Source organism: Thamnophis elegans, chromosome 16 (genome assembly GCF_009769535.1).
Source record: "Thamnophis elegans isolate rThaEle1 chromosome 16, rThaEle1.pri, whole genome shotgun sequence".
In the NCBI taxonomy this organism is placed as follows: Eukaryota; Metazoa; Chordata; class Lepidosauria; order Squamata; family Colubridae; genus Thamnophis; species Thamnophis elegans.
This window is the reverse complement of record NC_045556.1, coordinates 28,601,400-28,623,739: the sequence shown is the minus strand read 5'-3', so window position 1 is coordinate 28,623,739 and position 22,340 is coordinate 28,601,400. Positions and strand designations below refer to the sequence as shown.

General features: G+C 46.6%; 1 protein-coding gene across 1 annotated transcript; it reads left to right on the top strand.

Moving 5' to 3' along the window:
• Positions 1-13,755: 13,755 nt before the first annotated feature.
• WDR34 (WD repeat domain 34) lies at positions 13,756-22,060 on the top strand. The gene is given in 16 exon segments (XM_032232388.1): positions 13,756-13,947; positions 14,717-14,977; positions 15,776-15,805; positions 15,807-15,886; positions 16,721-16,778; positions 16,780-16,824; positions 16,826-16,883; positions 16,993-17,034; positions 17,037-17,118; positions 17,188-17,245; positions 17,247-17,274; positions 17,277-17,337; positions 18,782-19,015; positions 20,903-21,060; positions 21,532-21,707; positions 21,710-22,060. Coding segments are annotated over 16 exon segments (1,512 nt in total). The 5' UTR covers positions 13,756-13,869; the 3' UTR covers positions 21,773-22,060.
• Positions 22,061-22,340: the final 280 nt, after the last annotated feature.

Below are 22,340 nucleotides of genomic sequence, written 5' to 3'. Positions count from 1 at the left end.
TCTGTCAGAAATAGTATAGGGCCTCCTGCTTGGGCGGGGGTTTGGACTAGATGACCTACAAGGTCCCTTCCAACTCTGTTAATCTGTTAATCCTCATGATGGCCTTTGAAAGACATCTACCTGAGCCTTTGCGGGAGCAACGTCTTCGTTGCTGCTTCTCAAACATCACCCAGAAGAGAAATGGGATGCATTCCTCCGAATGTCTCCATCATCATCGTCCTCCCCCTGGGCCAAGTGACTCATCCTGAAACCCACCCTTGAGAGCAACTTTGGCCTCCCACACTTTCTATTATTCTACTATGCCTTTTCTATGGTGGGAAAATGGGAGTGGGGATTGTACGGAGTTAGACACTATGTAGCCATAACAATATTCTCTCTAGAAAGCCAAGGTCATCCTTTGTCTTTGCACCTCTGCACCTGACCGGAAGTGGATGGGTGGAGATGCCAGCGTGGCAATGGAAGATTGGACCATGGGGTGGACTTGTGGGTGTGGGGGAAAGATCATGAACTTTCAACTGGGTGGAACCCCAGGAAGTTGTGTCTCTCTTAATAAATTGGAACTTAGAACAATATGTTGCCTTGGACTTTGATTTAATTTTGGATATTTGGAACGCTGATATTCCGTCCTCTAAAATCATGAATAGGTTGAGTTTCCCCCAACATGACCCTAAGCCTGGCAGGAGACAGACCTTAAGCCCTATCCTAATAATGGATGGAAACTAACGAAGGAGAGATTCAACCTGGAAACAAGGAGGAATTTGGGGGAGCTTCATCCCTGGAGGCTTTCAAGAAGAGACTGGACTGCCATCGGTCAGCATTGGTGTAGGGTGTCCTACTTGGGTGAGGGGTTGGACTAGATAACCTACAGGATCCCTTCCAACTCTGCTAATCTATTATTCCAGACGAGTTCTCAGCCGTGCGTTAGCACAACACCCCTCTCCCCGAATCACGGTTTAGCCAACACTCCCACCATTGGATTCGCAAAAAATTTAAGCCAAGAGAATCCAGGGTGATGTGGCCATAAACCATGGGATGACCTGGACTTACGACAGTTCACTTAGTGACTGTTCGGAGTTAGGACCACACACGACTGTGGCAGCCACCCCATGATCATGTGATCAAAATTCAAACCCTTGGGAAGTGACTCATATTATTGACAGTCACGGTGTCCCAGGCTCATGCTTGGACAAGCAAAGTTCACAGGGAAGACAGATTCACTTAACAACCGTGCTACTAATTTAAAAACTGTAGTGATTCACTTAACAACATTGCTAATTTAAAAACTGTAGTGATTCACTTAACAACCGTGTTACTAATTTAAAAATTGCAGTAATTCACTTAACCACCACATTGCTAATTTAAAGCTGCAGTAATTCACTTAATCATGGTACTAATTTAAAAACTGCAGTGATTCACTTAACAACCGTATTACTAATTTAAAAATTGCAATAATTCACTTAACAACCACGTTAATAATTTAAAAACTGTAGTGATTCACTTAACAACCATGTTACTAATTTAACTGGTGATTCACTTAACAACCAGGTCACTAATTTAAAAACTGCAGTGATCCACTTAACAACCGTGTTACTAATTTAAAAACTTCATTGATTCACTTAACAATGTTACTAATTTAAAAACTGTAGTGATTCACTTAACAATCACATTGCTGATTTAAAAACTGCAATGATTCACTTAACCTGTGTTACTAATTAAAAAACTAGTGATCCACTTAACAACCATGTTACTAATTTAAAAACTGGTGATTCACTTAACAACCATGCTACTAATTTAAAAACTGCAGCGATTCACTTAACAACGGTGGCAAGAAAGCTCCTAAATTGGGGCAGAATTCACTTAACAAATGTCTCATTTAGCAACCAAAATTTTGGCTTCAATGCTGGTCAAAAGTTGAGGAGAATAAATTGAAAGTCAGCTGCCAGGCAAGAAACGACTATCCTACAAATTTCTAAAATTGCCTTGGAAAACCTCTCTCACTATTTACATCTCGGCTGAGACGGGCCACCTCCAACTTGGGACTTGCATTTCCGCAGCCAGTAGGGCAAAGCAGACGTTAAATTGAGGTTTCTCCTTCTATCATCAGGGGATCTGCTCAACAAAAGGCTACTGCAATGCGCTCTACATGGGGCAGCCCTTGAAGAGTGTTCGGAGACTCCAGCTGGTGCAGAATGCAGCCGCGCGAACGATTGTGGGTGCACCCCAATACACCCACGTTACACCTATCCTCCGCGAGCTGCACTGGCTACCTATTGGTCTCCGGATACGCTTCAGGGTGCTAGTTATTACTTACAAAGTCCTACATGGTATTGGACCTGGGTACTTGAGAGACCGCCTTCTGCCGATTACCTCCCATAGACCCATTTGATCCCACAGATTAGGCCTCCGTATTCCATCTGCCAGCCAATGTCGGCTGGCGACTACTTGGAGGAGGGCCTTCTCTGTGGCTGCCCCGGCCCTTTGGAACGAGCTCCCTGTGGAGATTCGGACCCTCTCCACCCTTCAGGCCTTCCAGACAGCCGTGAAGACCTGGCTGTCCCAGCAAGCCTGGGGTTGAGTTCCCACCCCCACTACTCGAATTTGCTGTGTCTGTTGTGCTTTTAAACTGTTTGTATTGTCTGATTGTCTTTGTCTTACTTTTTGTAATTTCCCCTCTCTTGGCTTTGTTCAGCCGCCCTGAGTCCCTTCAGGGAATAGGGCGGCCTACAAATTGAATAAAATCCAAATCCAAATCTTTGGAAATTTAGAGATTACCGCAGCCCAGAGTGGCACGTCACAAGTATGTTGTGGCCAGCCAGTGGCCAGCGGAGTTGGCAGGAGAGTCAGACAATGAGGAGGTTGGGGAGGAAGATGGGCCAGTCCTGGAGTCTGGGAAAGGCTCTGAGGAGGGCTCTGTGTCGGAGGCAGAGAGGGGCCAGGGCCGTATGCCAGTTATCAGCTGCTTTCAGAGTCAGACATCAGTGAGGCAGAAGAACAGCTGGAGCCTGTTCCCAGTGCGCGCATGCGCAGAGTTGCCAGACAAAGGGAACAGCTAAAGAACAGGGGTCGATTTGGGAGCAAGGCTACAAATGGATGGTGAATGGCCCCTCCTGGAGGAAATAAAAGAGGAGCGACAGGGGAATGGAGTTTGCAGGAGACAATTACTTCGCTTCATTGGTTCGTGACTCTCCGAGACTCCTTGCCAAGTTCTGCAGATATCAGCCTGGCAGCTTTCCAAGCCAGATAAGGTCTGTGATTATAAATCCTCCCTGGAGAGACTTCGCTGGATGTGAAGGAGCAGAATTCACAGCAAATTAATAAAAGGTTTTTTTTTGTTGGGACCAGGAGTTTGCTTCAGGCTCTTGGGAAGCCTCGGTCAGAACAAAGAGGAAACGGCCAAGGGAAAAATAAAACCAGCTCAGAGATAAAACCTTTTAAGAGAATGTTTCTGCTCTTTTGCTCAAGCCAACCGAATCTTCGGAATCCACCCCGCGATCTAATTTTGTGCTGTTGTTTATTGTAGCTGTGCCCTGTGTACGCTGAGTGCTCCTTTCTCCCAGCAAACCTCTGGATTAATGTTGACACAAGTCTGTCCCTCTTTTTGTGTGTGTGTTTGTTTTTTCCCAACCGCAATGTTGACAAGCTGCAATTTCCGACCCCGGAGCCACAAAAGGCCAAGAAAGACGAGAGGGAAACGGGAGGAAGACAAACATCTGCATTGGACAGGGAGCACCCAAATCCCACCCCAATAGGGGCCGATGGACAAGGCCCTGGGGAGAGGAGGAGACTTTCAGGGCAAGCCAGTCTGGGAAAAAACCGAGAATTATTTTTCAGTTCTGGAGAAACCCCCCGATTTTCCCAGGAGGGGAAAAAAAAGATCTATTGTATTTTCATTTATTTTATTTAGTTTGCCATTTAGTTGATTTAGTTTGTGATAGATTTCCCCAGTCTCCATCTTTCCAACCTCTGTTGGAAACTCAAAAGACAATTTTATTATTACCATACGTGGTGGACATGTGGAGAGGCAAAGAAGTATTGGACAAAAATTAAGACAGGGTTGGAAGAAGATGATACGTCGACGTATTGAGCTGAAGCCAGAAACATTTTTTGTTAGGAATTTTACCTGAAATTTATAATACAGAGAATGTATATTTAATCATTCATGTATTAACTGCAGCTAGAATTGTATTTGTACAACATTGGAAAAGTGTAGAGATCCCTATTGGTGAGAAGGTGAGAAGGAAAATATTAGAATGTGCAGAAATGAACAGACTAACATTAGCAATTAAGGAGAAAGAGCAAACGGAATATTATATGATTTGGGATGTATTTTACCAGAGGTTTTCCCCCATGGTCTGAAAAAAAAATCAAACTTCTCTCCATGGAGTTCAGACCAGAATGAAGTAAGTAACAGTAACAGAGTTAGAAGGTACCTTGGAGGTCATCTAGTCCAACCCCCTGCTCACGCAGGAGACCAATACTGGGGATTCGAACCGCCGAATTGCCTACCGTTCTGATCGACAAGTTCGGTGTCTTAGCCACTGAGCCACCTCCAAACACTTCAGGTTCCCCCTTTCTGATGACAGGTTCAGTGTCTTAGCCACTGAGCAACCTCCAAACACATCAGGTCCCCCCCCCCCCCGAACTGAGAAATCAACACGCAACTTTTGTTCTTCGTTTTCCAAGCTGATTCCGGTTGCAGAAGACACAAAGCTTATTTTCCACGGGGATGTATGTGTGTGCTGTTGTTTTCTGCAATGCAACAAAATTGTGGAGATGTTGGGCGGGGGGAGGGGGGAGACCATCCCATGGGGCTGCATGTTACATACATGTTAACGGTGGGTGCTCTCTGCTTCGGTGGTGTGGTGTGGAGCTCATCCCAAAGAGTGGCACACGTGCCTCAATTTCTCTGGCAGAAAACTACGCAGCATGCAATCCCTGGGTATCTGTTGTGGTCCAACAGGAGCCGTTGGAGCTGCCACCAGACTTCAACAGTGAGGGGCCCTATGAGTCGGCTCTGGAGGATGTGGAGGACCCTGGACAGGGTTCCGATTCCGAGCAGGGCGCAGAGAGGCAACTTCTGGAGGCAAGTCGTTCTCTTGGTCAACACACCATTGGCCAATTCACCATGGCCCACTTACCGATGGACAGTTTAACAATTCTATTTAATGACTTGAAAGAAAAAAAACTATTCAAATTTTTGTCATTCGCTTTTTGTTCTGTCCCTCCTTTGGCATCCTTTCTTTACTGATTCTGTTAGTGTTAACTTTTGTCCCGCAGCAGTTGTCCATGGCGAATTGGCTGTGGTGATGAGTTGGCCATGATTGGAATTGGAATTGGAAATTGGAAAAGTTTATTTATAGGCCGCCCTTTTCCCTGGGGGGACTCAGGGCGGCTTACAACTCATAGGGAAAGGGGATACAATGTCACATAGGCACAATACATAATTAAAAAGAACACAACAATCATACCATTCGGGTGGGGGTGGGTTAAATCTTTATCCCCAGGCCTGACGGGATAGCCAGATTTTAAGGGCTGCGCGGAAGGTCTGGAGGGTGGTGAGGGTACGAATCTCCATGGGGAGATCGTTCCAAAGGGTCGGAGCTACTACCGAGAAGGCTCTCCTCCGCGTGGTTGCCAGTCGACACTGACTGGCAGATGGAATTCGGAGGAGGCCTAATCTATGTGATCTAATTGGTCGCGAGGAGGTAATTGGCAGGAGGCAGTCTCTCAAGTATCCAGATCCACTACCATGAAGGGCTTTATGGGTGGCAAGTAGCACCTTGAAGCGCACCCGGAGATTGACAGGTAGCCAGCGCAGCTCGTGGAGGATAGGTGTTATGTGGGTGAACCGAGGTGCACCCACAATCGCTCGCGCGGCCGCATTCTGGACTAGCTGATGAGTTGGCCATGGCGAGTTGGCCACAGTGAACTGTCATAGACCCCATTAGCGAGATATCACTTCCCGGCACCGAAGAAGCCCTGACAGAAGCTTTGAAAGGTGTCTCCTTCGTGCCCCGAAAAGAGGGGTTACCTGGCAAGCAGCACATCCTCATTGGTTACTTGTCAACCAGCACCCCCTGGTTAATTGTTCTAACTGCCAGGAAATTTCTGCTTAATTCCAAGTTGCTTCTCCCCTTGATTGGTTTCCACCCATTGCTTCTTGTCCTGCCCTCAGGTGCTTTGGAGAATAGCTTGACTCCCTCTTCTTTGGGGCAGCCCCTGAGATATTGGAAGGCTGCTATCATGTCTCCCATAGTCATTCTTTCCATTACACTAGACATACCCAGTTCCTGCAACTGTTCTTTATATGTTTTAGCCTCTAATAGAATAGAATAGAATAGAATAGAATAGAATAGAATAGACTTCTAGTCCAACCACTTGCTTAGGTAGAAAACCCTACAGCACTTCAGACAAATGGTTATCCAACATCTTCTTAAAAACCTTCTAGTGTTGGGGCATTCACAACTTCTGGAGGCAAGTTGTTCCACTGGTTAATTGTTTTAACTGTTAGGAAATTTCTCCTTAGTTCCAAGTTGCTTCTCTCCTTGATTAGTTTCCACCCATTGCTTCTTGTCCTGCCCTCAGGTGCTTTGGAGAATAGCTTGACTCCCTCTTCTTTGTGGCAACCCCTGAGATATTGGAAGACTGCTATCATATCTCCCCTGGTCCTTCTGATTAAACTGAACATATCCAGTTCCTGCAACCGTTCTTCATATGTCCAATCCTCTCATCCTCTTTGTTGCTCTTCTCTGCCCTCTTTCTAGAGTCTCAACATCTTTACATTGTGGCAACCAAAACTGGATGCCGTATTCCAAGGGTGGCCTTACCAAGGCCTTATAAAGTGGTTTCGACCCTTCCCGTGATCCTTCTCTGATCTGCTGTTGACTCACCGAGAGTCCCAATATTGCAGAATCTACAGCCTCATATGCTACATAACTAAGCTCCATTTCATGCTGAATAAATTCAATTATCAATGGATCTTCAATAGAAAGCCATCTTTAGATAGATTTTTATTTTACTCAAAAAGCATTTCATTAAAATGAATTGGATAAAAATCCCGAAAATCCTATTTAAATTTTTTAAAAAATCCTTAAAAAAAATAAAAAAATCATAGATTTTATCCACCCTGATTGCAACAATTTAGGATATTTCGGGTATTCTCAACCCAGAAAACGTGGGGGGAGGGGGGGGAGAAAAAGACACTGAAAAGGATGTTTTTATTCTTTAAAAAAAAGTTTGAAACATACCTTCTGCAGCATAATCGCACCAATTTGTTGGGAAGTTCAAAGTAACTCTCTTGAGGCAGAGCTACAAAAGGGATTTCTGGCCATTTGGCAAGGCAACCCCCACTCCCAATTTGCTTTTGTTCTCAGTTGCTAAGGCCATCGGGCTCTGTCACCTGGGCCCAAGTGCGAATTCCCTCACTTGCCATTTAGGTTGGGCCCCCGGTTAAGATGCATCAACTCCAGGGGCCAAGCAAACCCCAATCCCTTTGCCCCTTTTTCTCCAAATTACGCAGCAGAGAGAAAATCGGGGTGTCCCACTTTCGGTTTCCGAAAATTTCCAAAGATGGAATTACAGGCCAACCAAATTAGAATTAGAATAACTGAGTTGGAAGCAGGGTGAATAAAAATAGATGATTTTTTCTTTTCATCCCCCCAAAAATTGAATTTTTAAATTTTAAATGACATTTTATTTCAATTGATTTTTTATCTTTTTCTCAAATTTATTTTATTAAAATGCTTTTGGAGTAAAAAAAATTGTATCTGAAGATAGTTTTATTTAAGATACATTAACTATTTAGTTTAGTCCACGTGAAATGGAGCTTACTTACGTAGCATGTGGATTCTGCAATATTGGGATTTTTTTAAAATGATGATTTCAATCAAGTTGAATTGCATCAAACCATTTTACTAGTGATTTAAATCATGATTTAAATTGACTTGATTTAAATCCAATCCACCTGAGGTGGAAGGGATCTTGAAGATCTTCTAGTCCAACCCCCTGCTCAGACAGAAAACCTCTATATACCGTGTTTTCCGAAAAATAAGTCAGGGTCTTATTTTCTTTTGACCCCCGAAATAAACGCTTGGCCTTATTTTCGCAGATGTCTCATTATTTTTGAGGCACAGGAGGCGGTGAGTGTGGTTACCTCACGGCTGCTGCTGTGTTGCAATATTTTCGGGGAGGGCTTATTTTAGCGCATGCCCTCAAAAGCCCGCTTGGGATTATTATCCAGGGAGGTCTTATTTTTAGGGAAACAGGGTACCATTTCAGACAAATGGGTCAACTCTTCCTTTGCTGGAGCTCCCCAAATAAAACCCGATGGCTCTTTAGTCTCCAGTCCCCTAATCATCTTTGAGAAGAGCAACAAAGATGATTAGATTGCCAAGAGCCGAGGTGGCGCAGTGGTTAAATGCAGCACTGCAGGCTACTGCTAGATCAGCAGTTCAGCGGTTCAAATCTCACCGGCTCAGGGTTGACTCAGCCTTCCATCCTTCCGAGGTGGGTAAAATGAGGACCCAGATTGTTGGGGGCAATATGCTGGACTCTCTGTAAACCGCTTAGAGAGGGCTGAAAGCCCTATGAAGCGGTATATAAGTCTACTGCTATTAGGGGACTGGAGGCTAAAACATATGAAGAAACGGTTGCAGGAACTGGGTATGTCTAGTTGAATGAAAAGAAGGACTAGTTGAGACATGATAGCAATGTTCTAATAGTCTCAGGGGTTGCCCCAAAGAAGAGGGAGTCAAACTATTCTCCAAGGCACCTGAGGGTTAGAACAAGAAGTAATGGGTGGAAACTAATTAAGGAGAGAAGCAACTTAGAAATGAGGAGAAATTTCCTGACAGTTAGAACAATTAACCAGTGGAACAACTTGCTTCCAGATGTTGTGAATGCTCAACACTGGAGTCTTTAGAAGATGTTGGATAACCATTGTCTGAAGTGGTGTAGGGGGTTTCTGCCTAAGCCGGGGGGTTGGACTAGAAGACCTCCAGGTCCCTTCCAACTCTTTATCCTATCCTATTCCTATCCTATCTATCCTATCTATCCTATCCTATCATATCCTATCCTATCCTATTGTCCAGAATGCAAGAGAATTTTCTTGCCAACCTTGTTCAGATTGCAAACTTTCTTCAAGCGTGGCTGCTTCAGTCACCATTCACCCCCATCCATGTTATCAACCTCTCTTGGTTTTAACATCCGGCAGCTCCATTCACATGTGGTATTTCACAAAAACGTTTTGCAGCGCTTCTTCTCCGGTAACTCGTATTGCTCACTAGGGCATACAAAACCTTTGCCAGGACCAATCCTCGAATACATCTCGTCCGTACTGGAACCCAGCACTGTACATGGACATAATAGGATTGAGCGGCTCCAGAGGTATTTAAGGAGAGAAGAGTCCTCCCCTCCTCTGCTCACAATGGAATCCTTACGCCGCCAGGCTCGAAACTTTGGGCTTGGACAACCTAGAACTACGCCACCTGTGGTACGATCTAAGCATAGTATACAAAATTGTCTGCTACAACATCCTACCTGTTACGACTACGTCAGCTTCATCCGGAATAATACACGGGCAACAATAGATACAAACTCATGGTAATTACTCCAAACTCGATTGCAGAAAATACGCTTCAGCAACAGAGTGATCAATGCCTGGCACGATCTACCCAGCTCCTTTGTTACATACTCAAACCTCCATAACTTTAATCTTAAACTGTCTCCCGTGGACCTCACCCCATTCCTAAAAGGTCCGTAAGCCCACCAGCGTGCCTACCGTCCCTGTCCTACTGTCCCCATTTATCTGTATTTACTTCCTATGTTCACGTTTATGCATACTTGTTATCTTGTACATGTTTGACAAAACAAACAAAAATAAATGAAAACCAGAAATCTCCACAGATGTAACGTTGGCCCACGAGGAGGACTGTTTAATCGTACTACCAACAACGGTAGAAGAATGTTTTTCCCCCGAACACTAAAAAAACAACACTCCATTTACTAAGAAAGTAGAACTCTCAATCAATGTTACGTGGAACAGCTGACTCGTAGCTTTCTGGTAAACAAACTTCCTTATTTTTCCTTCTTTTTCCCACATAAACAAAAGAGGCCCCTCGTGTATCTTTTACTTCCAGAAAGTGACTTGGGTTTTTTTCGGCCTCTCCAGGGATAAATTGAGGAATGTAGCATCAGGGCTGCTTTGGATGGTCTCCAGTTGGTGACTCCAATCCTCTTCTGGTCCTGAGGAGAGATGTGTTGGGCATGGCAAGCGGATCTTCTGGAGGAGCAAACATCTTGAGAACTTCTGAGGACCAACTCTTTGCGCTGTACCCATAACATTTTCGAGGGTGAGCTGTAGGATGTCTTCATCGGGGTAATAATGAAACCGATTCAAATGGAGGCAGCGTTTTTCTCCTGTTAGACCTTCCTGCTTGTAGGACCTCAATGTCTTGAAGTCCTCGTGGACTTCCTTCATGGCCTCCTCCAACTTTAGGAGATCGAGGTGGCCTTTTTGGTCTTGGACACTTGCCCAAATCACTGTGGCCTCAGTTTTCTTCTTCCTCGACCAGCTCTCGGTGACTTCGATCAACTGCAGGCGTCCATTCGGCTCAACCATCTTCTGCACACTTCCATTTTCCCAACGTTTTCAAGGGATGGGTGGAAAATTAGCCATCCTGCTTGTGCCTGGTGGGGGGAGAAATGGGGTGGTTGGAATCAGGAGGCTGATTCTGCACCCAAAAGGCAAGAGCATCCCCAATAATTTACTTATGGACTTAATCGCAGTTGTAAGGCTGCCCACCCCAGAGGGAGCCTGGGTGTGTGGTGTGGAACTTTCTGCCAAAGTAACCCCGGACAAACCAGGATAAAAATGACTGCTTTCCAAAGTTTGCCTAGTACATAACATGCATATGCAAACTTTGAATATGCATATCATGCAAAATATTATTATATATATATATATTATTCTAAAATAATAAATATAATAATAAATATGTTGTTATTGTTATTATTATTATGGTTGTTGTTGTTGTATTATGGTTGTTGTTGTTGTTATAACCAAATTGCACAAACAGATTACAAAGCTAGACATGACCGAGTTGCTAAATTAATCCACTGGTCGTTATGTAAAAAAATACAATTTACCTGTATCCAGAAAGTCATGGGAACATAAAGTGGAAAAGTTACCGAAAATGAGAGGGTGAAGATCTTGTGGGACTTTCGATACAGAAGGATTGTCCTTTGGAGTACAACACGCCAGATTATCACAGTTGTAGAAGGCTGAAACATACAATTTATTGACATCGCGGTACCAGGAGATGCCAGAGTCGAAGAAAAAGAACTAGAAAAAATCACGAAATATCGCAACCTGGCCATCGAACTACACAGCTATGGATGAAACTGTAACAGGGATACTCAATGTCATTGAGGCATTTGGCACCATGTCCAAGAATTTTATAATATACATCCATAAATTGCAGTTTCCTGCAATAACCCCAGCGGAACTGCAAGAAAACGGTGCTACTCAGAACATCTTATATTTTAAGAAGGTCCTTAATTGATACCTAGGACGCTGGCAGCAACCCGTATCAACGATCAGCACCAGTCACTGGTATTTGTGACACATCTTTAAATGTTCCGTTAACTGAATTTCATGTTTAATGAATAAAAGAAATAATAATAAGAGGAGGAGGTGGTGGAGGAGGTGGAGGTTGAGAAGGAGAAGAGGAAGGGGAGGAGGAGGAGGAGGAAGAGGAGAAGATGATGATCATACATCTTAAGAAGGTACTCGGCTGATGCCTAGGACGCTGGTAGCAACCTGTATCAGCACCAGTCAATGGTATTTGTGACCCATCTTTAAATGTTCAGTTGACTGGGTTTCATGTTTAATGAATAAAAGAAATGATAATAATAGGGGGAGGAAGAGGTGGAGGAGGAGAAGAAGAGGAGGAGGGAGAGGAGAAGGAGAAGGAGAAGAGGAGGAGGAGGATGAGAAGAAGATCATACATCTTAAGAAGGTACTTGGTTTGATACCTAGGACATTGGCAGAAACCCATATCAACCATTAGCACCAGTCAATGGTATTTGTGATGCAATTTTGAATGTTGTTGGCTGAGTTTCATGTTTAATGAATAAAATATTGTAATGCATGTTATGCAAAATATGCATAGAGAATATGCACCAAAGATAAATTTCTTGGGTGTCCAATAATCACACTTGGCCAATAAAGAATTCTATTCTATTCTACATTATTCACTGTGAACTAATCAAATCATGATCGTTGCGCTTGCACAAACCCATTGCACAGCCAGCAACGGAAACCACCGGTTTGCATTAGCCGGGTTTTGCAGGCTGCATGCTAAATTCGGGATCTGACCTGGTTTAAGAGCGTCGTCTGAACAGCTGCAACCGCAGGAATAGCTGCGGGTCCTGAGAATTTGCAAAAGGCTTTGCAAAGCGCTTTTAGCAGCCAACAGATGCCTGAAAGACGTGGCTTGACTGCCATCTAGTGACGGCCGGGAGCTCCGCAGCCCAGAAAGCAATAATTGATATCCACGACTCCTAACCAGCATGAAACCGTGATTAGATTAGAGATCACGAAGGGGAGGCAACTCAGGGTGGAAAAGCAGGCGGGAACCAAGAAGAGGAGCCTAAAAAAAACCAATGTAAACCTCCACAGGGAAGAAGAGAGGGAAGGAGGGATAGGGTGGGGGAAGGTTTGCAAGCACATTGTTGTGTTTTTCAATCCAAATCTGGGTTTTTTCCACCCGTCTATTTCTAGGATTTTTTTCTTTAAAACCCAACTTCTTTCATGCATTGCTTACCTAAACATCAAAACAGGTTTAGGGTGTTTTGTTTCTGCAATTTTTTTTTATTTTTAAACATAAAAAAACAACATTTAAAAAATTCTCATCCATGTCGTTTTGCATTCATATTCTCAATTACATATACAATCACAGATTTTCATCTAATGTAATTAGATACCTCACTTTCATTGCACAACATATATTCAATTACGATTAATATTTCTTTCTTTTCAATAAACCCAATTCCTTTACATTCTTGATTGTCTGTTTAATCACAATATACCTTTATAGTGTTTTTGATATTTGGGGTTTGTATCTGGGTTTGTGCACAACCCCTTGGCTTTCGCCATTAATCTGCTAAACATCAACACAACTAATTGCTAAACAATCCCACAAGACTGCCAAATTATCTACCAAGACAGTATTACTATATTCTTCTCTTCCTTCCTAGTACCTATCTCTCCTGCTTATGACTAAGCATGTGCTTGTATCTTTACAATTAATATTGTTCTATTTGTTTCCTAGTATGAATTGATTGCTTATTAGTAACCTATGAGCATCACTAAGTATCGTATCTTATGATTCTTGATGAATGTGTTCTATTTTATTTTCTTTATGTACCCTGGGAGCATTTGCATCAAAGACAAATTCCTTGGGTGTCCAATCACACTTGGCCAATAAAGAATTGAATTCTATTCTATTCTATTCTATTCTACTCTATTCCATATCCTATTCTATTTTTAGGACACGCTGTGGCCCACCTTGCTCTACTCGTCCCCTCAGCGCATTGCCGTGGGGGGGATTTGACAAACCACGGCTTTGCAAAATTAATCCTGGTTTGTAAGCAGCCCTTAAACTCAGGTCTGTTAGGTTCTGCAGCGAGTTGCTGTGTCGCCAGAGGACGCTGCTGAGTCCGCGCTCACCGCGCGCTCGGGATGACGACATCGGTCAGCGCCTCAGCGCGGGGGACCAGCCTGTTGCCACGGCAACCGCCGCAGGGCAGCCTGCAAAGCCGGGAAGGGTCGCGCTGGGCCTGGCCGACCCCCATTTAAACCCCGCCGGGATGTTCGGGGACGCGTCGACCGGCGCCCTGGACGTGGAGTCGGTGTGGAGGAGGGACCAGGGGACCCGATGCGAGGAGGTGGGGGCCGCTCTGCCCTGCGGGGCGTGGGACTACAGGTCCCATCCTCCCCAGCCGCGACCCGTTGGCATTCAAATCGCATACTGCACAGCGGCGCAGGGTGGGTGGGTGGTGACCTCCGTTTTGCATTTCAAGAGGCGACCCTTCCCGTCGCCCTCGCCTTGGTTGTGGATGATGGGCTATGGTGCCATGCCAGCACAGGGAAAGGATGGGAGTTGTGTGTCTGATATTGAGGATACTGGCGATCTTCAGTTCGGGGCTATGGATGATGGACCTTCTATTTAAAACGGCTAATCTCATTGGAGGGCAGTGGATAATGGACCTATTTAAAACTGCTAATCTCATTGGGGGCTGTGGATGATGGGGCTTTTATTTGGAAGGGCCAACCTCATTGGGGGCTGTGGATGATGGACCTATTTAAACGGCAGATCTCATGGAGGGCAGTGGATGATGGATCTATTTAAAATGGCTAATCTCATTGGGGGCTGTGGATGATGGGGCTTTCATTTGAAAGGGCCAACCTCATTGGAGGGCAGTGGATGATGGATCTTCTATTTAAAATGGTTTAATTTCATTGGAGGGCAGTGGATAATGGACCTATTTAAAAACGGCTAATCTCATTGGGGGGCTGTGGATGATGGGGCTTTCATTTGGAAGGGCCAACCTCATTGGGGGCTGTGGATGATGGGGCTTTTTATTTGGCAGGGCCAACCTCATAGGAGGCTGTGCATGATAGGCCTTGTAGTCAGAAGATCCTTCCTTCCCGCAGAAGACCACCCAGACCATTGCCGTCCCCACAGCCGAAAAGGTGGCCCAGACCCACCACAGCCATGAGGTGGGCGTCCAGGCGGACCCCGAAGCCAGCCCGGCCCAGGCCCTGCCCCTCCCGCCACCCCCGTTGGTGGACTACGCCGGCCTGAGGGCCTTCCTGCAGCGGGTGGAGGAGCCAGTCATCCGCGAGCTGGACAAGAACTGGAAGAGCCATGCCTTCGACGGCTTTGAGGTCAACTGGGCGGATCCCACTGAAACGGTAACGGCGCCTCCAACACTGACGGACTCTTCTGCGGCGGAGAACCGTCGGGTGGGCGGGGGTTTAGGGAATCTCCCCTCCAAGGGTGCCCCTCACCTTCTGCGGAAGGGATTCAGGCAGGATCCACGGCCCAAGCCGAGGGGCAGAAGGTTGTCCAGCCCTGACCAACGAGAGACAGGTTGTCCTCGGCTTAAAGACATTCACTTAGTGTCCAGTCGAACGGTATGTGGAAAAAAGGGACCAATTTTCACTCTTCCGACTGTTGCAATATCCCCACGGTTAGGTGACTTGCATGGAGATGCTTCACTGATTCGCTTTGATGATGGTTGCAGTGTCCTGGGGAGGGGGTGGTCACATGATCCCCTTTTCTGACCAGCAACATCAACCGGGAAGCCGAGTTCACTTAACAACCCGTGTTCCTAATTTAACAACTGCAGCGGTTTGCTTAAGAAATATTGGCAGGGACAGTCGTGAAACAGGGCAAAAAAAAGTCACGTAGCGATGTAATTTGGGGTCTAATTGTGGTCGGAGTTGAGGACTACCTGTAATCTCCAGAAGTGGCTCAAGCAGACACTTCCGCTTCGTCTGAGCATCCGGGGGGGGGGGGGGCGCAAAACCAGGCTCGTAAGATGCGGTTATTGCCGCCTCTCTCAGGCCTTCGGCGGGAGAGATTCCTAGTCTTCGGTCTGCCTAGCCATGTTGGGCCAATGGTTTCCCCGTCCTCTTGGCCTGCAGGGGCTCTCCTCAGCCAGCCCCCCCCACTGCTCACCTTCCCCCCCCCCCTCTTCTTCCTTGCAGGTGTCCTGCACGCACAGCCTGTCATACCCGGGAAGCCCAGGACCGCAACCTGCAAGTGACTGGCGTCTCCTGGAACGCCACGGGGGCCGTACTTGCCTGCTCCTACGGCAGGTGAGCTGAAAGAGATGGGCAGCCATCACCTCACTCTTAGGGTGTTTGTCCCCCTTTCAGTTGTCTCTCTAATTGGCTCTGCCCTCCTCCCTTCCTTTCTTTTTCTCCTTCTTTCCTTCCTACCTTCCTTCCCTACCTCCCATTCCTTCCCACCATTCCTTCCTGCCTTTTTTCTTTTCTTCCTTCCCTCCCTTCTTCCTTCCCTCCTCTTTTCCTCCCTTCTTTCCTCCCACCATTCCTTCCTACCTTCCATTTTCTTTCCTTTTTTCTTTCCTTCTTCCCCCCCTTCTTGCTTCCTCTCCTATTTTCTACTTTCCACCATTCTTTACCTTCCATTCTTCCCTCCCTTTCTCCTTTCTCTCTCCTTCCCTTCCTTACCCTTTCTTCCTCCATCCCTCTTCTCTCCTTCTCCTTTCTTTCCATCCCTCCCTCCGTCTTACCTTCCATTCTTCCTTCCTTCTTTCTTTCCTTTTTTCTTTCTCTCCTTTTCCCCTTCCTTTCCCCCTTTCTTCCTCTCTTCTCTTTCTCTTTCCTTTCATTCGTCCCTCACTCTTTCCTTCCTTCCTACCTTCCATTCTTCCTTCTTTTTTTCCTTTTTTCTTTCTCCTTCCTTTTCCCCCTTCTTTCCCCTTCCTTCTTGCCACCATTCCTTCCTACCTTCCATTCTCTTCTCTCCTTCTCTTTCTTTTCTTCCTTCCGTCCCTCCCTCCTTCCTATCTTCCATTCTTCCCTTCCTTTTTTCCCTTTCTTTCTCTCTCTTCCCCCTTTCTTTCCTCCCTCCCTCTCCTTTCCTTCCCTCCTTTTTTCTCCTCTCTTTCTCTTTCTTTCTTCCAGACTGGATGACGGAGACTGGAGCTCTGAAAAATCCTTCCTCTGCACCTGGAATCTGGACCCGCCGAGCGCTGAATCCCCACCGCCCAGATCTGGTAGTCGAGAATCCCCAGTGCCATCATGTGTCTCGCTTTCCACCCCCAGCAGCCTCGCTCAGCGCTGGCAAGTGCTTCTTGGACCCTCTCCTTGGGCCAAGACAGGAAGTGGGGCAGGGTTGAACATCCTCCACTGATTTCCTAAAACGTTCTTGCAGCTTCTCCATTTTCTCTCCTCAGGAGGCCTGTTCAGTGGAGAGGTCCTGATCTGGGACACCAGCAGGCAGGGGATCCCTTGGTTGTGAGGGACAGCATGACTGACGATACTCACACCGACCCTGTTGTATCGGTAGGGACGGGGAGGGAGTCAAGCTCCCTTGCGACTTCCTGAGCTCTCTGATCGCTCCTTTTGGGCCTCAGGTCAGCTGCACCGAGACCCCCGGCGCCGCGCGCCTTCCGCGTCCTGAGCGTCTCCACGTACGGGAAGATCCTGATTGTGGCAGGAAGAGAGGGACGGGCTTCTCCCCCCGCCAGCGGTTTCGCTTTTGTCCAGCAGCAATTCCCCGCAGCACAAAGCTCAAGAAGGTAGGTGGTGGGAAGGATCCTGTTGGGAAAGAACCTCACCCAGCCCGTGGCAGGTCTACGCTTCCTCCTGAAAAAGGGGTGGGTGGCCATCTGGCAAAGAAACTTTATAGAGTTGGAGACACGGGACACCTTAGGCAAGGCCTGCTGGCAGTGGTGAAATTCAAAAATTTATCCTACCGGCTCTGTGGGCGTGGCTTGGTGGGGTGTGGCTGGTGGTCATGGGTTCACTGACAAAAGGGCGAACGACAAAACCGTGCCCGACTAAACCGTGGTGACAAAACCGCGTGTTCTACAAGCGCTCCGACGAATGAGCACTGATTGCACCACCAACAGCGCAGTGCGACAAAAGCGCGCTGTAACCTAAACACTAACCCCTAAACCTAAACCTAACCCTAAACCTAACCCTTACCTTAAGTTAAATCGGCTTTCTGTCGACGCACTGTTGTAAAGCGCCCTTCTGTCTCCGTGCTGTTGTCGTTGCGTTGATGACGTCACGGTTTTACGACGCGGTTTAGCCGGTCACGGTTTGACGTTCACCCTTTTGTTGGGTCACGGTGGTCATGTTGACCGGATGGGTGTGGCGCACAACGACTCACACACAATGCAAAAGCAAGCTGGACTTCACACACAAAAGTGCCCTCTGCAACAAGCAACAAGCAGAATCTCACAGAAACTCAAAAACCAACCGTCAAGTAAATGAGTGGATTTCTTTTGAAACTTGGCTGGAGCCTTGTGAATTAATTAGGGCATCTTTGGGAACTTGACACCAACTATCATACTTTACACACAAAAACAACACAAAGCTACACAACTGACTCACACACATGCAAAAAAACAGCTGGACTTTCACACAAAATGTCCCCTGCAACAAGCAGGAACATCACAGTGTCAAAAAGAGCTCAAAAAACCAGCTCAAATAAATGACTGATTTCTTTTGAAACTTAGCTGGAGCCTCATGAATTAATTTGGGCATCTTTCGTGAACCTGACACCCAACTATCACACTTACACACAAAACAACACAAAAGCTACCAAAACTTGACTCCACACAATGCCAAAACAGCTGGACTTTCGCACAAAATGACTCCTGCAATCAGCAGGCACAGCTGATTGTCCCAGGAGCTGAACATTGGAACTTTTTAAAAACTTTTGTTAGATTCGTTTTACTTCTGTTTCAGGGGAATAGGTAGTAAAAAAAATGCTAAAAAAAGTTCTGTCGATTACACGGCAGTTATCTCTTATTAAACTTTTAGAGGGCCGTTTGTTCATCTTTGCAGAGACTCATCAGTACAATTGCAGCCGAGAGAAGGGTGGGAGTCTCTGGCCAGGCTGGGCAGGGCCCCAAATTCCCACTTGATTTTCCTGATGTCTTTTTTCAATGTATGTTTCTGCTGCAGTGATGCATAGACTTTTTTTTGTCTCTCCTCCCCTGACCCCCTTCCCAGCATTCCTCGAGGAGACACAGTGGTGGGCGTGACCTCCCTCTCCTTCTCCCACTTCGAGCCCAGCGTCTTCGTCAGCGGCACGGAAGGTGGCTACTTGATGAAGTGCTCGACCGCGGTGGATACGGCCGCCCTCCTGCAGAAGGGCAGCTCCATTCCCCTCCGGGCCCCCACCCAGTTCAGCTTTTCCTCCCACGGAGGTCCCATCTACAGTGTCAACTGCTCACATTTCCACAGGTAAGGCCTGGTGGCTACTGCCGCTACTACAACATCTGGAGCAGCGGAAAGATTTTCACGAACCAACGTAACAGAATGCGTTTTTGAGCCTGCGATCTCAAATGTTGGCGGCTTATAAACGGGGGGGTTATAATTAAGCATGTTGAATTCCAGGTACATAATAGAATTGGGAATGACTAGCACATATGTGCAAGGGGAACCTTACCTTAGTAATCCAGGGGGACACGGGACTCAGTGGCTAGATGCTGAGCTCGTCGATCAGAAGGTTGGCGGTTCGAATCCCTAGCACTGCGTAATGGAGTGAGCCCCGTTACTTGTCTCAGCTTCTGCCAACCTGCCCTCTTCCTCCAAAATAAGACCTCCCCGGGTAATAAGCACACTTGGGCTTTTTGAGCGCATGCACTAAAATAAGCCCTCCCCAAAATATGCAACACAGCAGCAGCCATGAGGTGACCATGCTTGCTGCCTCCTGCACCTCAGAAAAATAATAAAACCTCCCCGAAAAATAAGGCCAGGCGCTTATTTCGGGGATCAAAGGACAAATAAGACCCTGTCTTGTTTTTGGGGAAAACACGATAGCAAGTTCGAAAGCAGGTAAAAATGCAAGTAGAAAAATAGGAACCACCTTTGGTAGGAAGGGTACATTATTCCGTGAGCCTTCGGTGTTGAGTCATGCCGGCCACATGACCACGGAGACGTCTTCGGACAGCCCTGGCTCTTCAGCTTTGAAACAGACGAGAAGCGCCCCGTAGAGTCGGGAACGAGTAGCACGTATGTTGTGAGGGGAATATTTACCTAGTAATCCAGGCAAACGTAGTTGAAAGGCTGGCCTAGGGTTTATGTTCTCCCTTTCCAGCAGAAGGGGCAAAATTAAACCTGCCCATTTGGGTGTCAAGAGTGAAGGGGAAGGATACATCTTGTTTAAGAATACAACAAAACCTGAATTTGAACTTGTGGCCTCAAACATCACCATAGTACAAGATTTCACCTGATTCAAGATCTTTTGGGCTGTGATTCTGGGCCATCAAAACTGCTGGTTTCATTTTAGTTCTTTTAATGTGCAATGGTGACTAGAGGCACCTTATAGCAATACCTATATACAGCTTTACAGTGCTTTGCAGCCCCCTCTAAGCGGTTTATTGAGTCAGCCTCTTGCCCCCAACAGCCTGGGTCCTCATTTGACCCACCTCTGAAGGAAGGAAGGCTGAGTCAACCTTGAGCCAGTGAGAATAAGGCCAAGCGCTTATTTCATGGGTCAAAATAAAATAAGACTCTGTCTTATTTTTGGGGAAAGACGATAGGTAGGTCTGTAGAGATGTGTAGATAGAGATTAGATAAAGAGAGAGAGAGAGAGAGAGAGAGAGAGAGAGATGTATGTAGATAAGAGATTAGATAGATGTGTAGGTGAGATTAGATGTGTAGATGAGATTAGATAATGTGTATATAAGAGATTAGATAATGTGTAGATTAGAGGTTAGATTTGTAGATGAGATTAGATATAGATGTGTAGATAAGAGATTAGATAGATAGATGTGTAGATAAGAGATTAGATAGCAATAGCATGATTTATATACCGCTTCATAGTGCTTTTACAGCTCTAAGTGGTTTACAGAGCCAGCCTGTTGCCCCCCAATCTGGGTCCTCATCTGACCCACCTTGGAAGGATAGAAGGCCATCAATCCTGAGTCTGGTGAGTTTTGAACTGCAGCTAGCAGTCAGCTGAAGTAGCCTGCAGCACTGCACTCTAACCACTGCGCCACCTCGGCTCTTATGAATTATGGGCACTTGTGGAATTCCAATTGAGTGTAAGCCGTTGGCTCTGAATGCCATTCTCCCCTAGGATTTGCTTACATAAAACCTGTTTTTTTTCCGTTTCCCGTCCCCAAGGAATCTGTTCTTGAGCGGAGGGACGGATGGACATGTTCATTTACACTCAATGCTGCAGGCTCATCCACTGCTGTCCCTTCAGCTGTCGAAGAAGTATATTTTCAGCGTCAGGTGGTCGCCGGTCCGGCCCCTGGTTTTTGCAGCTGCTTCTGGGGAAGGTATGTTTGCTTTGGCTAGCTGTGGGCAGGGGGATTTGTCATGTGGGGTGGGGGGTGTCTGGACGTGGTTTTATTTGAGCCTGCCAGTTGGCTCACCTCATCCAGGTGGGGGTAGTGAGTTTGGTACTTCACCCACCATTTTTTTTACTTTCAGATGCTTTCGGTGAATCTATTTACCGTATTTTCGCTCCAAAAAAAGACGCACACTTTGTCTCTCAAAAGTGGGTGGAAATTGTGTCTCTCTTATGGAGCGAATATTGCCGAGCCCCCCCCCCCCCAACCGGCCCCCCACTCTTCAGCCAGTTTGGCCTTCGCACGTCCCGTTTTTGAAACAGGATGCTCGGAAGCCGAAACTGGGACTTGTGGAGGCTGAAAACAGGGCACACAAAGCCGAAAACAGGAGTGCGTCTTATGGTGCAAAAAAAAAGCTAATTAATTTGTGCTGTTTAATCTTTTCGGCTTATTTTCCAGGGGAAGTGCAGCTTTTTGACTTTGCAAAGAGCTCCCAAAAGCCCTCCGTCTCAATCAGGCAGACGCCCGACCAGGCCCCCGTCTACTGCTTGGAGTTCAACCCTCGGCAGACTCAGGTCCTTGCCGCCGGGGATGCCAGCGGGACGGTGAAGGTCTGGCAGCTGAGTTTCGGATTTTACCGAAGAGGGGCCCGCGCGAGATGAGCCATCTCGACCAGCTCGCAAACGAAGTCACCGATTAACATGGCCAACCTTTGCTGAGTGTCTTTAACACAGAGATGCTTCCAGTCAGGAAGCGAAAGTCTTGTTTGTGCTCGTGTGTGTGTGTGTGTGTGTGTGTGTGTCTGTGTGTGTGTTGGAGAAGGTTGTAAATAAAGACGAAGTAAAACCACAATTCTGAGTGCCATTCTCTTTCAAGGCTTAGCGGAAGGGGCTTTGTTTTGTCGATGGTGATTTCTCTCTATGCTCTGGAGGCGTGAACGAAGGAGTGAGATTCAGCCGGGTTTGCACCGTTACAGCAAACTGGATGTTAATTTGCACCGTTTCGCTGAACTGGTTGTTGCAAGGACTGGCTGGCCCTGCCCACACCGCCCCTCCCAGGAGTTTCCACGCAGCTGGTTTTGGATGCCAGGTAAGTGCAAGGCACATGCAGAGGCTCTGGGAGAGTGAAAGGAACCTCCCGGAATTCTACAAATGAGTCCGTTTCTGGCTTCTGGAGGGCCGGGAGAGAGCAAAAATCCCCCACCAACATCATGGTGCAAGAGGCTGAGTAGGCCATTCCACCATAGCCCCACCCACCCAGCAACCGAG